This window comes from Salmo salar, chromosome 15, assembly GCF_965601325.2.
Source record: "Salmo salar chromosome 15, fSalSal1, whole genome shotgun sequence".
NCBI lineage: Eukaryota > Metazoa > Chordata > Actinopteri > Salmoniformes > Salmonidae > Salmo > Salmo salar.
Window position 1 is genome coordinate 38,051,497 of NC_138305.1, and position 18,556 is coordinate 38,070,052.

Genomic DNA, 18,556 nt, shown 5'->3' on the forward strand with positions numbered 1-18,556 from the left:
TGGATTCGTTCCAAAATGTCTTGATTTCTTGAGCATTTTTATCGGGGGGTTATTATTTGTGTACTTGTTTGACATTATACTGCATTGTTAGGAGCTAGTAGCATAAGCATTTCACTGCACCTGCTATAACATCTGCTAATCTGTGTACGCGACCAATAAACTTTGATTTGATTTAGATTAACAGAGCTACCTCATAGCAATCCAGACAACACCTGTGTGGTCTTTCTGTCTACACTGAGGGAGCACCTAGAAATGCCGTCTTGACAATTCAGTTCTTGGAAAGAGTAGAACATACACAGATCTAATGGCTTTTGATGTTTATGAATTAAAACGTGTTATACTTAGTGTATACTTCATTTATACACTGTATATATAAGGTATATACACCAACACATTGCACTGCAAGTATAGCCGGCATATGTATAATCTTGCATTTGCCGAAATTAGTGACACATAGCAATAGTGTTGGGAGTAAAAACAAAAGCCCTGCACAAACTGAGAGAGAGACAAGTCGGTCAAAGAGTCACAGCACAGAGGGATGACTCATTTAAAAGTGATTCATTTGGTTTTGCGGTCTGAGTGATAGGACCCAGAGCCGGAAAACATCCATGAATTTGCTAGCTAAGGAGTTCGGCAAGCCCAGGCAGAGGCACAAAGACGTAAATGCAGCCTTGTTGTCAGCCAGCAGCCAGCATGAGACACAAAGCCAAATACCTTGATTACGTCAATTACTGTGGCTCTGACAGCAACCCAGGGACCGTTCTAACCGCCATTCATAACAAAGCCTGCCACAGAACAACTTCCCTGGCTCAGGTTAACTTCAGGACAGGTAACACACACATGCACACACACACAAAATAACAAACAGACACCAGACACCAGACACACACACACAAATAACAGACACCAAACACACACACACACACACACACACACACACACACACACACACACACACACACACACACACACACACACACACACACACACACACAAACAATAACAAACAGACAAAAATGCACACACCTCCCAAAACTATTAGAGCTACACTTCTTGAATGTATTTTTCCAGAACACTACTGTTTGACTAGAAGACTTGTGATGACTTCAGGTCAATCCCTGCCTCATGCCTCCTACAATACTTGTCTGGCAGTTTAACAAGTTAGCATTTTTCCCTTTACCTTTGAGATTGAAAGATAAAAGCCTGAATATGCACAGCTGACAGGTTGTTATTTTATGTTCGTCAAGTGTGGACAAGTGTGTGTATGTGCGTGGGCGTTGAGGCTGGGGTTGCAGGGTTCAAAACAATGCCAAACCAATGCCTTGGCACATAAGCATAACCCTCAATCACCCACATGGTGTAGAAAAACCCAAACAGTCAAACAATAACAGAGCTTTGTTTACTGCCAGTTTGAGCCACTGATGTGTGAGTTCTGGCCAGTGAGGGGAGGAGGAGCAGAGACAAGAATTTCTGAGTGGCTGCCAGTTCCGCCCAGGAAAAAGTATCTGACCAGGATAAGCTGGAAAAGGAATAGCCATAACAGTGCCACAATTCTTGTGTTGATGATGAGTTTATAGCCAGTTGCTTTTGAAGAACTCACTGTGTGACTGGATATTGCAGTAAAGAGCTGATCTCTCTGTTTAGACTCAACTGGGTTGCATGGGCTGTTTACATGGGAAGTGGACCTCTGTGCTCTAAGCTGCTTGTCGAGTGGCTAAACAGGTGAAATCCTTTAAGATGGGCCACCGGAGTGTGAGAGACAGTCTCCTGATCTGTTGATGGACAGGTGGAATAAACAGAGTGAATGGGGTGCGAGATATGAGTCATCACATTTTGAGCTCCCTTCTCTCTCCCTGTGCTTCTCTCTCCCCCTCTCTCTGTGCTCTCTCTCTCTCTCTCTCTCTCTCTCTCTCTCTCTCTCTCTCTCTCTCTCTCTCTCTCTCTCTCTCTCTCTCTCTCTCTCTCTCTCTCTCCTCTCTCTCTCTCTCTCTCTCTCTCTCTCTCTCTCTCTCTCTCTCTCTCTCTCTCTCTCTCTCTCTCTCTCTCTCTCTCTCTCTCTCTCTCCTCTCTCTCTCTCTCTCTCTCTCTCTCTCTCTCTCTCTCTCTCTCTCTCTCTCTCTCTCTCTCTCTCTCTCTCTCTCTCTCTCTCTCTCTCTCTCCTATAGGTCCCCGTCATCACCACAGGCATACTTCAGCAGTTACCTTTCGCCCACACACTGTCAGTCACGAGCCTGAAATAACAGCCTGTTTCACTGTCCCATTCACAACACAGCCAGTGCTTCAACGCCCCCGCCCCCCTTCTCTGTCACATAGAAACACTCTTGTACAATGTACACATATACTGTACATATTTTGAATCTGATTGCTGTTGGCTTTGTGGAGGGAAATGTGCAGACTGAAAGGGAATGGTTGATTGTTATCTAGCTGTATTCTAGAGCCAGTCCTCTCTTCTGTCCTCTCCACAGCCCAGACCCAGGGCCATCTGGGGAGAAGATGTGGTATGCAGCTCTCATGATTAAAGATAAACACGTCCCATTACATTAATCTAATATACAGTACACAGTACAGTGCAGGAGACAGTGAGTCATCGCAATGGGGTCAGCGTCTGTGATATGGGAACATATCAATAGAAAATATAACATGTCAACAGACATTTCCCTGGTATTAGTCGTTCTATCACAACCCATTACATCTTGTCTGTCATACATGCACATCGGAGACCTCTTGTTCATATTGCTCCTCCTCTGTCTTGGTGGGAGGTTGTCAGTCACCCTCAACAGGTCTAGAAATGACATCATGTATCCTCTCAGGACATTACAACTGTCAATTCCAGGACAAAATGATACAATAGGACGGCTTAGCTTAATTGCCATTACATCAATTGTTTTCTGTTGAGAATTTCAGCCAGGCTATCTTTAGACGGATGCTAATGAGGATCATTTTGAACGTCTAGGGAGTCAGGCAGTACTTGCAATCGTTTACTACCAAATATTTTCGATATTCTTCTTTAAATCAGTAACCAATTTCCTGTTTCGGTTGCTAATTGTTTCTGATCCAGTCAATCACTTTAGAAAATGACAGATTGTCCTATTTTATTACCGTAAAAATAAACAATGTCGGTCAAAGCTAATGACTTACTACTGTACATACGATAGAGCCTTACATGCAATAATATGCCTGGTAAGATGTACAGAGTAAACTGACAACACAGAGCTGGAACAGGAATCATTTTGTGTGTGATGTATTTGACTCTGCAGACGAGAATTTAAAACAAATCATCTAGAGCCTCTTTGAAGGCCAACCAGGGATTCATACAGATTAACGGAACAGGTATCTGGCACACAGAGCGATTTATAGACCAACATACCGGTAAAATATTACGACCCACATTCTTTCAATTATTAAAAACCGCAACATCTCACCGACCATTTCTAGCCTACTTATGTCACACAGTTTCCATGGCTACCACGAGATATATATATATATATATATAAACTCTAATGCACATTTCAAGTGAAACTTCCCTTATCAGAGAGAAGATTATCATTCTTTTGGGCTCTAACCATGTAATGCAGTATGCCATATCTTCCTACAACACATGCACAATAGTTCTTACAAATGTAACTAATCCCCTATGAAGAATGTAAAATATTGGATTCACGCATGCAACCAGAATCAATGTGTGTACCCAAACACACCTTCACAGTTGTTAACACAGAAAGACACATGATGCATCTAGGAAATAGAGATTACACTGCGTATTAAGACTTGGCGAGCATCCCAAATGTCACCCTAGAGTGAAGTGCAATATTAAGTAGTGCGCTAGGAAGGGAATAGAATGTGCATTTGGAATGTACAGATGGGATTCTTGTTTCCTTGGCCACACAGACCTTCACCCAGAGTTAGTATAATAGAATGGACATGAACCTTCTTATGATGGGATAAAGGTCAGCCTTTTTGGTCAGCGAGTTGGCCAACCATGGTTTACCAGTGCTGTGATAAGATAATGTCAAACACCATTCTAATATCCAACAACCCTTTGCAACAATTGGACCAGGGACCAGCTAAGCTTGTTAGCAACGGCTCTGGTCCGATTTGTGACGACGTTGTCTTACCTGTATTTTTTCGACCTAGTCTGCAGAGACAGGAAGAGAAGTGAATGTCCCTGTGAGAACAAAGCAGCGCAGGATAGGCCTGCTAACAATATGCTCACTTCCTTATTTCCATCACCGCTCAACAAGGGCATGCAGGCCAGCCAGAGAACAACACAATACCTGGCTGCAGAAGGAAGATAACGTCATTTCTCCTCAATGAAATGATTCATTGTCTTCTCTTTAGCAGTCAACTTCAAACACACGATAAACTTCTTTGTGAGGGTTAAAACAAAGCCTTTGTAAGCAGATAAGGGATCATTTTAACATGAAATATAAACCCCGTCTTATGTAAGTTTCGCCCAGATCAATGGTTATGCTGACTTCAATATCAAAGGCAAATCTGACCAGCTTTGTTAGAGACTTGTATAACTTTTGCCCAATATAAAAAGATGATCATTCATACAAGTACATTAGGTTACCCTGGGTATTGTATCATTACACACAACGTAAAGGGGCAGGTTCGATCCCCTCAATTGTTATACCGCAGTGGTAATACTCGGTTTCTTTGTCTGTGAAAAACGGCCTCAGTTCCTGGACAGTGAACAACTATACCAAAAAGACTACAGTACGGAACGCTGTGACTAGACCATGTCTAGATCTTGCTCGCCACCTCCTGGTCAAATACAATTTGACACCCAGATATCTCCACTACACCGCCCACACTAGGAACACCTGCTCTTTTCATGACAAACTGACCAGGTGAAAGCTATGATCCCTTATTGATGTCACTTGTTAAATCCACTTCAATCAGTGTAGATGAAGGGGAGGAGACGGGTTAAAGAAGGATTTTTAAGCCTTGAGGCAATTTGACACATTGTGCTTGTGCCATTCAGAAGGTGAATGGGCCAAACAAAAGATTTAAAGTGCCTTTGAACGGTGTATGGTAGCACCGGTTTGAGTGTGTCAAGAACTGCAATGATGCTGGATTGTTCATGATTAACAGTTTCCCGTGTGTATCAAGAACAGTCCACCACCCAAAGGACATCCAGCCAAATTGACAACTGTGGGAAGCGTTGGAGTCAACATGGGTCAGCATCCCTGTGGAACGCTTTCGACACCAGAGTCTATGCCCTGACGAATTGAGGCTGTTCTGGGGGCAAAAGGGGGTGGAGGTTCAACTCAATATTAGGAAGGTGTTCTTAATGTTTTGTTCACTCAGTGTATAAAACAATGAACCACTACAAAAGATAAGACAGTAATGGTTGAAGTTCTACACAGTAATATCCTTGACTGATGTGATGCGAGTCATCAGTCGTCCATCCTTTACCAGACTAATGTTTTGTGTTGGCAGTCCAGGTGTAAACACCTTACCCCAGCCCACACAACAGTTTAATTGTTTTGAGGGTGTTACTGGTAGCTTTGAGACCTAACATGAAAATAAACACATGCACAGATTCATTTAGCTCAGTTTCTAATCCTAACAACTAGGGTCTATGTTATGGCATTTTTAGTAACCATGAGCAATGTGGATCACTATGTTTTATGAATTATTTGGGTGTCTGTGTAGATTCTCTCTAATATATAAAACATGTTCAAATAATACAATTTGTCCCCGTTTAGTTTATTTCATTATGCCTCCCTCCTAGGCACATACCTGTTCCCAATAGCTTAAGAAACATTTATATACAGTAAATGGTCAATAAAACAATATAGTGAACATAACTTTAAACTAACTCACTGCAGCAAATGAACCCACAATTTCACCTATCTTGTCTCGTACATCAGAATGTGTATTTCAAAGTACCAGAACCAAACTGTTTGTTACATGTGATCAGTAAAAACAGATGATTGTGCAAAACATTTGAAGGACTGTAGCTAAGACAGATCTGCTCAAATTAAACAGCAAGACAACATTTTAAAGTAAGATCATTTCTCTTAGCAACTTTTTTTCATGGATACTTAAAGCTACTGGGATTAATTCTATTCATTGGGGAAAGCAGTGACAGATTTCATTAAGATTTCCTTTGCAGCATATTGACGTCACCATTGACCAGACAATCAGCCTCCTGGGAAATCATTAGCATAATAAACAATCCTCCCCAAAAAACACAAAGTCACATAATTCTCACTGACTGTCCATTAAAATGAGGCGCAAGTGAACAACTTCTCCCACCTCAATATAGCAAAGAAAAACAAGTCAAGTACTTTAACAGCTAGCAATAAAATTCTTAGGCAATATGTGAACTAAAAACCAACACGGGAAGTATTCAGACCCTTTTACTTCTTCCACATTTTGTTACTTTACCACCTTATTCTAACATTTGATTAAATCTACACACAATACCCCATAATAACAAAGCAATTTTTTTTTTTTTTTTTTACACAAGTATTCAGACCCTTTGCTATGAGACTCGAACTCAAGCTGGTGCATCCTGTTTCCATTGATCATCCTTGAAATGTTTCTACAACTTGGAGTCTACCTGTGGAAAATTCAATTGATTGGACATGATTTGGAAAGACACACACCTGTGTACATAAAAGGTCCCACAGTTGACAGTGCATGTCAGAGCAAAAACCAAGCCATGAAGTCGAAGGAATTGTCCATAGAGCTCCGAGGCCATCTGAGGAAGGATACCAAAAAATGTCTGCAGCATTGAAGGTCCCCAAGAACACAGTGGCCTCCGTCATTCTTAAATAGAAGAAGTCTGGAACCACCAAGAATCTTCCTAGAGCGGGCCGCCCGTCCAAACTGAGCAATCGGGGGAGAAGGGCTTTGGTTAGGGAGGTGACCAAGAACCCGATGGTCACTCTGAAGGAGCTCTAGAGTTCCTCTGTAGAGATAGGATAACCTTCCAGAAGGACAACCATCTCCGCAGCACTCCACCAATCAGGCCTTTATGGTAGAGTGGCCAGACGGAAGCCACTCCTCAGTAAAAAAGCACATGACAGCCCGCTTGGGGTTTGTCAAAAGTCACCTAAAGATTATCAGACCATGAGAAACAAGATTATCTAGTCTGATGAAACCAAGATTGAACTCTTTGGCACGAATGCCAAGCGTCACGTCTGGAGGAAACCTGGCACCATCCCTATGGTGAAACATGGTGGTGGCAACATCATGCTGTGGGGAGACTAGTCAGGATCGAGGGAAAGATGAACGGAGCAAAGTACAGAGAGAGATCCTTGATGAAAGCCTGCCCCAGAGCACTCAGGACCTCAGACTGGGGCAAAGGTTCAACTTCCAACAGGACTACGACCCTAAGCACACAGCTAAGACAATGCAGGAGTGGCTTCGGGACAAGTCTCTGAATGTCCTTGAGTGGCCCAGCCAGAGCCCGGACATGAACCCGATCAAACATCTCTGGAGAGACCTGAAAATAGCTGTGCAGCGACACTCCCCATCCAACCTGACAGAGCTTGAGAGGATCTGCAGAGAAGAATGGGAGAAACTCCCCAAATACAGGTGTGCCAAGCCTGTAGCTTCATAACCAAGAAGACTCGAGGCTGAAATCTCTGCCAAAGGTGCTTCAACAAAGTACTGAGTAAAAGGTCAGAATATTTATGTAAATGTGATATTTCAGGTTTTTATTTGTAATAACAAAAATGTTTAAAAACCTGTTTTTGCTTTGTCATTATGGGACATTGTGTGTAAATTGATGAGGGAAATGTTTTTATTGAATCAATTTTAGAACAAGGCTGTAACGTAACAAAATATAGAAAAAGTCAAGGGGTCTGAAAACTTTCCGAATGCACTGTATATTCCCATACCAGATAAAATTATAATCCCTAACACAAAAACGGTGTCTTACTTATACAAAGTAAAACTATAGAATAATAAAAGACAAAGAAACACAAAATACTGAAGTCATGATAAACATGTTGCACTTTCAACCTCATACAAAGTTTGTTTTACTTAAGCAGGTTGAAAAAATAAAAGTCTCATAATTTTGCTTGTGTTGTTGTTGTTGAAAGCGGCCTATAAATATCGCATCTCTGTTTGAGACCCAACCCACGTTTCAATACAGGTACTTTTAACAAGCCAAGACATTCTTTTTTTTATCCACAGACACATCATGGATACGCAAGGCATATCTAAAATACATCCCCCGTTAAAATGAATGCAACTTACATGAAATACTTTCAGATAGGTTGTGGTGGATTTCTTCTGTAAGGGGTTATGCTGCCATAAGAACTAGGAGTGAGAACGGAGACGTCTACATTATATAGATACAAGGGTGGCTATTTCTGCCTAAGAGGGTAAAAAACACACTTAGAACTTAGTGATCACAGTCAAATAAATTCTGCTCGTAATTCATTAAAAAATGCCAAATTCAGTTCGTAATTCATTAAAAACTCCAAATTCTGAACGTAACTCACACGTCCATCTTTGTTTTTCACATTCTCAAGGACACATGGCCACTAGCCAGTAAGGAAGACAGGTCAGGGTCGGACTAACCAATGGGAGGACTGGACTGTGGGAGGACACACACACACACACTGACCAGGCAGCCCAGGGGAGGGTCCGAGGGGCCCTGAGAGCAATAGAGAGAAACATATTTCACACCCCTCACTGGCCTCCCCTCCCATCAGGCTCAGTGGAACACAAGGCAATAGGAGGTTACTGTACAGGACTCACACCTCAAGAAGCATCCTTTCTGACCCAAAGGATGGCTGACCATTGAGGGCTAGAAGCCCACTCCTCTGCCCTCTGTGTTCACTGAACCTAGGGCAATCACAACCTCAGGACTACAGCTCTTTATGGACAGAGAGGGTAGATGGATGCTGATTGTTTTGGTCTGCTATCAAAGAATACACTGTAAAGATGTGCAAACATATGGACACACAGAGACTTTCCATAACAGCCTGCTTGAGTGCACACCTTATTGTCCATTCCATGTTATCAGCAGTGTGTCTATGACGCAACATGCAGGTATACAGTAAAACACAGGTCTCTTTACAGTACAAGGTAAAACAAGATCCACTGGAACCTACAGGGCCCAGGTGCTGGTGGGCGGGGGCACCTAGGTTGAGATCATAGCTTTCATAGGGCAGAGGGAGGGGGAGAGAGATAGTGGCAAATGCTTTGCAGGTAGGGTTTGGGTTTCAGTCTAGACTACAGGTGACCCAGGACAGTAGAGGTTTGGGTTTCAGTCCAGACTACAGGTGACCCAGGACAGTAGAGGTTTGGGTTTCAGTCCAGACTACAGGTGACCCAGGACAGTAGAGGTTTGGGTTTCAGTCCAGACTAAAGGTGACCCAGGACAGTAGAGGTTTGGGTTTCAGACCAGACTACAGGTGACCCAGATCAGGAGAGGAAGAGAACAGGGGATATGACATGGGGACAGTTTGTTTGTGTCTCTGCAGCATGAGCCAGGTAGGGGCCAGTTTGTGGATCATCATGAGGTGCCCTGTCTCTTCGGTTGTTGGGCGCGGATCAGTTCCAGCTGCTTTTTGCACTTCTGGTAGTAGGTGGACAGAGACTTATTCTCCTCCTGCAGCTTCTTGTGCTCCTGGACCAGGCGGGACGTGTTCTGCTGGTCCTTCTCATCTTGGTCCAGTTCAGCGATCAACTCCTTCCTGGAGATATAGATTTGTATTATTTACACAAACTCAGCAAAAAAATAAACGTCCCTTTTTCAGGACCCTGTCTTTCAAAGAAAATACGTAAAAATCGAAATTACTATGAAGATCTGTGAAGTTAAGGGTTTAAACACTGTTTCCCATTCCTGTTCAATTAACCATAAACAATTAATGAGCATGTACCTGTGGAACAGTCGTTAAGACACTAACAGCTTACAGACGGTAGGCAATTAAGGTCACAGTTATGAAAACTTAGGACACTAAAGAGGCCTTTCTACTGACTCTGAAAAACACCAAAAGAAAGATGCCCAGGGTCCCTGCTCATCTGCGTGAACATGCCTTAGGCATGCTGCAAGGAGGCATGAGGACAGCAGATGTGGCCAGGGCAATAAATTGCAATGTCTGTACTATGAGATGCCTAAGACTGCGCTACAGGGAGACAGGACGGACAGCTGATTGTCCTCACAGTGGCAGACCACGTGTAACAACACCTGCACAGGATCGGTACATCCGAATACATCACACCTGCGGGACAGGATGGCAACAACAACTGCCCGAGTTATACCAGGAATGTAAAATCCCTCCATCAGTGCTCAAACTGTCCGTAACAGGCTGAGAGAGGTTGGACTGAGGGCTTGTAGGCCTGTTGTAAGGCAGGTCCTCACCAGATATCACCGGCAACAATGTCGCCTATGGGCACAAACCCACGGTCGCTGGACCAGACAGGACTGGAAAAAAGTGCTCTTCACTGACGAGTCGCTGTTTTGTCTCACCAGGGGGTGATGGTCGGATTTGCGTTTATCGTCAAAGGAATGAGCGTTATACCAAGGCCTGTACTCTGGAGCGGGATCGATTTGGAGGTGGAGGGTCCGCCATGGTCTGGGGCGGTGTGTCACAGCATCATTGGACTGAGCTTGTTGTCATCGCAGGCAATCTCAACGCTGTGCGTTACAGGGAAGACATCCTCCTCCCTCATGTGGTACCCTTCCTGCAGGCTCATCCTGACATGACCCTCCAGCATGACAATGCCACCAGCCATACTGCTCATTCTGTGCGTGATTTCCTGCAAGACAGGAATGTCAGTGTTCTGCCAAGGCCAGCGAAGAGCCCAAATCTCAATCCCATTGAGCACGTCTGGGACCTATTGGATCAGAGGGTGAGGGCTAGGGCCATTCCCCCCAGAAATGTCCGGGAACTTGCAGGTGTCTTGGTGGAAGAGTGGGGTAACATCTCACAGCAAGAATTGGCAAATCTGGTGCAGTCCATGAGGAGAAGATGCACTGCAGTACTTAATGCAGCTGGTGGCCACACCAGATATGACTGCTACTTTTGATTTTGATCCCCCCCTTTGTTCAGGGACACATTATTCCATTTCTGTTAGTCACATGTCTGTGGAACTTGTTCAGTTTATGTCTCAGTTGTTGAATCTTATGTTCATGCAAATATTTACACGTTAAGTTTGCTGAAAATAAACACAGTTGACAGTGAGAGGACGTTTCTTTTTTTTTTTACATGTGCCACAATGGTGCACTTTACAATACAGAAAACTTAATTGCAGTGCAGTTTACATAAGAAAATACAAATATGACTAAGATTAAAAAGAGAAAGGCATCGGAGAAGAGAGAGAAAAGCATACAGAATGAAAACAAGAAAAAAAGGAAAGGGATATGGCATTAAAGCTGCAATATATAACTTTTTGGGCGACCCAACCACATTCACATAGAAATGTGGTTAGAGCGTTGGGCCAGTAACCGAAAGGTTGCTGGAACGAATCCCCGAGCTGACAAGGTGAAAATCTGTCGTTCTGCCCCTGAACAAGGCAGTTAACCCACTGTTCCCCGGTATCTGTTCTATGTGCCCCATTTCTATGCTTCCTGTTCTTTAAGTTTTGTTTTTGCGACATCTACTTTTGGTCAAACAGCTGAAAATACAATATTTTTGGTTTAATGAAAAGATATTTCATAGCGGTTTAGAGGGAACAATGATTCTCCACACCAGTGGTTCTCAACTGGTTTTGCCCAGGGACCCAAATTTGACAGTCACAATTAAGTCACAACCCAATATTATGGACTGTTGATGATTACATTTTGTAATGTTGTATTGCAGCTGCCTTCTTGGGCAGGTTTCACTTGCAAAATAGACTCAATTATGGTATTAAAGAAAGTCATTACACAGCCATATTAACTGAGAACATGTATTATCAATTCAAGAGAATAAGCCATTTAATTAGGCGACCAGTTCAGGAGTGGGGTGTAATATATGATCAGACTCAGTAACACATACAGTGGGGAAAAAAAGTATTTAGTCAGCCACCAATTGTGCAAGTTCTCCCACTTAAAAAGATGAGAGGCCTGTAATTTTCATCATAGGTACACTTCAACTCTGACAGACAAAATGAGAAGAAAAAAAATCCAGAAAATCACATTGTAGGATTTTTTATGAATTTATTTGCAAATTATGGTGGAAAATAAGTATTTGGTCAATAACAAAAGTTTATCTCAATACTTTGTTATATGCCCTTTGTTGGCAATGACACAGGTCAAACGTTTTCTGTAAGTCTACAAGGTTTTCACACACTGTTGCTGGTATTTTGGCCCATTCCTCCATGCAGATCTCCTCTAGAGCAGCGATGTTTTGGGGCTGTCGCTGGGCAACACGGACTTTCAACTCCCTCCAAAGATTTTCTATGGGGTTGAGATCTGGAGACTGGCTAGGCCACTCCAGGACATTGAAATGCTTCTTACGAAGCCACTCCTTCGTTGCCCGGGCGGTGTGTTTGGGATCATTATCATGCTGAAAGACCCAGCCACGTTTCATCTTCAATGCCCTTGCTGATGGAAGGAGGTTTTCACTCAAAATCTCACGATACATGGCCCCATTCATTCTTTCCTTTACACGGATCAGTCATCCTGGTTCCTTTGCAGAAAAACAGCCCCAAAGCATGATGTTTCCACCCCCATGCTTCACAGTAGGTATGGGGTTCTTTGGATGCAACTCAGCATTCTTTGTCCTCCAAACACGACGAGTTGAGTTTTTACCAAAAAGTTCTATTTTGGTTTCATCTGACCATATGACATTCTCCCAATCCTCTTCTGGATCATCCAAATGCTCTCTAGCAAACTTCAGACGGGCCTGGACATGTACTGGCTTAAGCAGGGGGACACGTCTGGCACTGCAGGATTTGAGTCCCTGGCGGCGTAGTGTGTTACTGATGGTAGGCTTTGTTACTTCGGTCCCAGCTCTCTGCAGGTCATTCACTAGGTCCCCCCGTGTGCTTCTGGGATTTTTGCTCACCGTTCTTGTGATCATTTTGACCCCACGGGGTGAGATCTTGCGTGGAGCCCCAGATCGAGGGAGATTATCAGTGGTCTTGTATGTCTTCCATTTCCTAATAATTGCTCCCACAGTTGATTTCTTCAAACCAAGCTGCTTACCTATTGCAGATTCAGTCTTCCCAGCCTGGTGCAGGTCTACAATTTTGTTTCTGTTGTCCTTTGACAGCTCTTTGGTCTTGGCCATAGTGGAGTTTGGAGTGTGACTGTTTGAGGTTATGGACAGGTGTTTTATATACTGATAAGTTCAAACAGGTGCCATTAATACAGGTAATGAGTGGAGGACAGAGGAGCCTCTTAAAGAAGAAGTTACAGCTCTGTGAGAGCCAGAAATCTTGCTTGTTTGTAGGTGACCAAATACTTATTTTCCACCATAATTTGCTAATAAATTCATAAAAAATCCTACAATGTGATTTTCTGGATTTTTTTTCTCATTTTGTCTGTCAGAGTTGAAGTGTACCTATGATGAAAATTACAGGCCTCTCATCTTTTTAAGTGGGAGAACTTGCACAATTGGTGGCTGACTAAATACTTTTTTGCCCCACTGTACCAGTGTTTAAAATTGTTGTTTCTTCTATCATTAGGAATTCTTTATTATCAATTACCATCTGAATAGTTTCACAACTATGAATTTATTTTTAAAGGTGTATGTTTTTTAACCATTTAAATAAAGTATAATATGTCAGAATTAATTAACAATAATAATTAACAGTGAACAATAACTCATTAACCTGTTTATTTATCGTGTGTGTGGCCTATCAGTGGGAAAGCTGGGGGGGTTTCGTTGGTTTGATAAATTCACTGAAGTTTGGGGTGATGGTTGACAGGGCAACTCGGAGGTCATGCTGGCTGTCCAGTTAGTTTCTGCTTTTAGTTTTCAGCACGGCCATAGCAGTGAAGCCACTTTCACACAGATAGGTAGTGCTGAACGGTAGCATGACTCATGACAGGTGAGATCAGGATACTCTCCCATTACGCTGCAGCAGAACTGTGGCAGTGTCATTTCCGGGACGTGCATGCTCAGTCCGCTATCAAATGACAGCTCCACCAGCAGATCCTATTCATTACTTGGCAACGTGACGCTTCCCATCTCCACTCAAAAGGGGTCCCGGGTCCAGTCGTCTAGTCTTCTGTTCTCCTCCGGGAAGTAGTCGCAAAACTTTCCCTGCAGCTTGACAAGATGCTGTTTAACGATTTATTTTTCAGTGTGTCGCGGTGCCTTATGTTGATCAGATTCTGAATCTCGAAAATCAGCATTGGGAAACATGTCAATCCACCCGTTAGAAACATGATTTGCCAAAACGGTAAGTTTCATCTGGAAGCCATCCACTTTGTCCCTTTGTTGAAATCGATTGTGACCCCTCCCTTGCATTGATACATTGAGCGAATTCAGATGATCAAAAATATCTGCCAGGTTTACCCCTGGAAAGCCAGTGGACCTCTGCGTGATAAAACACCTGCTGGTGCTCCCTCGCCATATCCCTGCAGAAGGCCTGGAAACAACCGCTTTTCGCTCACATTGTGGAGTGGCGTGAAGCTCAGGCATGATGTCCTTCGCTGCCAAAGCCTCCCTGTGTAGGAAGCAGTGGTTCCACGTCGCACTCGGTGCTCTCTTCAGGATCCGCTTTACTATTCCAGAGTGCTGTCCCGTCATGGCAGCTGCCCCATCTGTGGTCACACCGACACACCCATCCCAGGCCAGTCCCACGGAGCCCAGGAACATATCCATTGTGCTAAAGACAGCCTCTGGAGTGGTGGTGGGCAAATCGGCACTAAAAAGGAACTGCTTCTCGAAGTTATTATCCCAGACGTGTCTGACATAGACCATTAGAATTGCATGGTTAGCCACATCTGTGAATTCATCAAGCTGCAGTGCGGAATGGAAATTTGCACTGATGCACTCTGATGTCTGGCACGTTATGTCCCCAGACATGTCCCGGATTCTCCTCCTCATAGTGTCATTGGATATTCAGTGCATTTATCAATCGCAGCAGGGAGTATGAGATCCTCTGCGCTGGTGTGGTTTTTTTTGCACTTAGCAAGACGCTGGGCCACAAGGTATGATGCACAAAGTGCTTTTTCTTGTACCGCGCAGACGTTCTTCAATGAATCTTGTGAGGCCTCCAGATATTGACATTTCCTTTAAAAAAAGGAAAGTCAGCTGTCTTGTCTTTGTGGCTTGGATGCTTGGTGCCCAGATGCCTTTTCATTTTGGGTTTCATGTTCTCATTAGCTAACAGCTCGTTGCACAGCACCCACTGGAGTCTACACTCACCCTGCCTCTCTTCTATATAAAACTATATTTGATGAAGTCGGGTGGTATTTTCTCTTCTTGACAGGGACCGGGTTGTCTGCCTTGTTGTTGATGTTGGTAGCAGCAGTAGATGAAGAGGGAGCTGCACGTTTTAAAAACTGGTCCATGATTTTACTCTGACAGCTAGGCTACATGAGTTAAATGACAGTCAACTATCCACATGTGCAATGCCTGCAGAACACCTCTGCGTAGTTAGCTGTCAATCAAGCTAGCTGTCAGAAGAAGATCTGTATTACCTGATTGGACGTGTCACATTTAAAACAATGTTGCAGAATGACATTTTTATTGGATCAGTGTGTCAAATTAAATGTTTATTGGTCACATACACATTTTGCAGATGTTATTGCGGATGTAGCGAAATGCTTGTGTGTGTGTGTGTGTGTGTGTGTGTGGGTGTCAAGAAATCTGTCATTTCATTGGATCAGTGTGTGTGTGTGTGTGTGTGTGTGTGTGTGTGTGTGTGTGTGTGTGTGTGTGTGTGTGTGTGTGTGTGTGTGTGTGTGTGTGTGGGGGATTTATTGTATTGGTCAGTGAGTGAGTGCAGCATGAACCCCCTCCGATTCCAAACGTAGCTTGCCATTTCACCACTGCGGACGCACTGCATGTGTTAAGTCAGCAACAATAAGCGGTGCAGCGGTACCCTTTCAAATTTTTTTTATTTTTATTTCATTTTATTATTCTTGCACAAGTCCCGTGACCCTTTAAAATCCTCCCGTGACTCCCCAGTTGAGAATCACTGCTCTATACTATCCATTGCTTGTTTTGGCACAAACTGAAATTAGGCGAATTATTACAATTGTAACAACCAGGAAATGGCAGCGCAATTTCTGCATATTGCACCTTTAAGTAATAAAAAAAAATAGGATTAAGACAACTGTGAATTACTCTGTGCTTGAACAGAGGAATAGCATCACATGCAATAAGCACAGCTGAGAGGCTGGTGGATGACGAAGCACCAAGGCATCCAATCGCTTCTGTGAGAAAACCGCTGATTCCACAAATGTGTTAATTCCTTGCTAAAGTCATGGTCTATGAATAGGAGATTAGCTCTTCATCCAAACACAGCCAGTTGTTCCACTACGCTCGACTTGCACAGCTTAGCAGGCCTGTTTGAATTTCATTGGTAATCTAAATTAGTAATTGCCTTTGGGTGGACCTCTGCCCTCAGCAGTCATATGCCCAAGTCTAAATACATGTTTCACATCTGATGGAGCCGCTTGTTCTGTTAGTCACAAGACAGCCCACCCCCTTAAACGGGGAGACGTTTTTGTCTGCTTGGATCGCACAGATGTGTATGGTCACATTCAGCAGGTCCTACAGTACAGACTAGAGTTAATTACTCTGAACTCTGGTGTGGTAACAGAATGAAAGAACAGCGCATTACCTCAGCCCTTTGGTGGTGGCTGAACGCTTGCCCTACAAGATGGAGAGGTACAGTAAAGGTTCACTATTTACCTTCTCTGGATCAGCAAGGCGATTTCTGTCTGCACTTTTAGGTACTCCTGGGCCATTTTACAGTGCTGCTCAAACACAGCCATGGACTCTTTGGAGTTTGGGCAAGGAGCGAGGGGCTGAAAATAAAACATGCAATTAATTTATTTGGAAGAATATATCCAGTTAGATGATATAAATACATTTTAGAGTTTAATCAGAATCATCGGAGCTTTTAAAAATATACAAAATATCTCACCGCCGTTGCCAGTGGATATTTATACAGACATTCCTCTTTTTAGATAGCATAATTTTCTCAGAGGTTATCCTGCCCTAATTGAGTTAGTCATTTTGCAGTGTCCTTGAAATCATCTTTGAGTGGGGAAAACATCAACAACATTTCAATTAAAACAAAATAGCAAATCAACACTAAAGAAATTATCAAGATTCACTGTGACACCATATTGCTTTTGGACAGGTCCACACAAACAGTTGAATGGGATGGGAGTGGGAACAAGATGTATCGTGGTATAAAATAATGCTTAACATTAGCAGGAAAGGGGAGGTCCGGTATGAAATGATTCCCTACCTGCAGCTGGTGGTCCAGAGTGAGATATGCCATGGGAATGGAGTTGTCTGAGCCGTTGGTATCTGGGCAGGAGAGAGCAAGACTTGTGTTTTTTTGTTGCTCTGATAGTGACAGTAGTGGACTCGGTGCAAGCCGAGTCCACTGGGCAGGCACACAGTTATCAATAGACACCAGAATTCCTTCAACAGAAATAGACCCTTGTCTTTTTGCATATCCCAACTCCCCATTCGGAGAGTGGGGTCTCGGTCAGGGTCTGCCGTCATCAACGGTGACCCTGGAGCAATTAGGGTTAAGGCCTTGCTCAAGGGCAGATTTTTCAGCTTGTCGGCTCGGGGATTGGAACTAGCTACCTTTTGGTTACTGGCCCAGCGCTCTAACCCACTAGACTACCTGCCACCAATACTACTGTACCTGTGGGGTCATCGGGAGAGAAGCTATAGCCTCTGCTGCTGGACTTATCAGGCGGCATCATCCTCACACTGGGACTGGAGGACCTGCTGCTGTTCCGGCTCCCCTGTAACAGGCCAACAACACTGTCAATCACTCATACAGCCAATCGTAGAGGATCAGAGGTGGAAACACATGTCCACAAAATGGCTCTTTTAATAATAATTTATGCCATTTAGCAGACACTTTTATCCAAAGTGACTTACAGTCGTGCGTGAATACATTTTATGAGTGGGTGGCCTTGGGAATCGAACCCACAATCCTGGCGTTACAAGCGCCATGGTTTATCAACAGCCATACAGGACCGCTATTGCTTTTGTCCACTGAGCACAAATCACCAGAACCTCAAGCAAAGTCAACAATTATTATAGCTGTCATCCCATGGCTTCAGACGGCAACAGAATCCCACATGGCAATCCTGAGCCTCTTTCAGTGGGGTGAAACAATGTATAGTTTGTCAAGTAAAGTGTGAAAAACGAAGTCTTAAGTCTGTCTGGGGTTATGTACACAATCCCGAAAAAGAAAAACATGTAAAAAAAAAAAAAAAGAAGAGGAAAACACTCCGTCACACTACTGGGAATTCACGAGTTGATCTCCACAGATAACATTATGCAAAAAGGTATCAGACAAGAACAATACAAATATAAATCAATACATGTCCAGAGTCTAGTTTCTCATTAAACTAAACGGGAATTTTGCTACTGCAAAAAAATGCACAGGGAGATAAGAGAATGTTCTTTCTACACCTGGAATATATTCATCTTCGCAATAG

At 43.3% G+C, this 18,556-nt stretch overlaps 1 protein-coding gene across 2 annotated transcripts in view; it reads right to left on the reverse strand.

Annotated features, from left to right (window-relative positions):
* Positions 1-5,694: 5,694 nt before the first annotated feature.
* LOC106571331 (mitogen-activated protein kinase kinase kinase 7) overlaps positions 5,695-18,556 on the reverse strand; it is a 31,837-nt gene continuing 18,975 nt past the window's right edge. For both annotated transcript variants that reach the window (XM_082961714.1, XM_082961715.1), the window contains 4 exons: positions 17,749-17,851; positions 17,338-17,399; positions 16,773-16,888; positions 5,695-9,668 (listed from right to left, as the gene is read on the reverse strand). In XM_082961714.1, the coding sequence (XP_082817840.1) occupies positions 9,488-9,668; positions 16,773-16,888; positions 17,338-17,399; positions 17,749-17,851 (462 nt within the window). In that variant the 3' untranslated portion in view covers positions 5,695-9,487. The remainder of the gene's footprint in view (positions 9,669-16,772; positions 16,889-17,337; positions 17,400-17,748; positions 17,852-18,556) is intronic.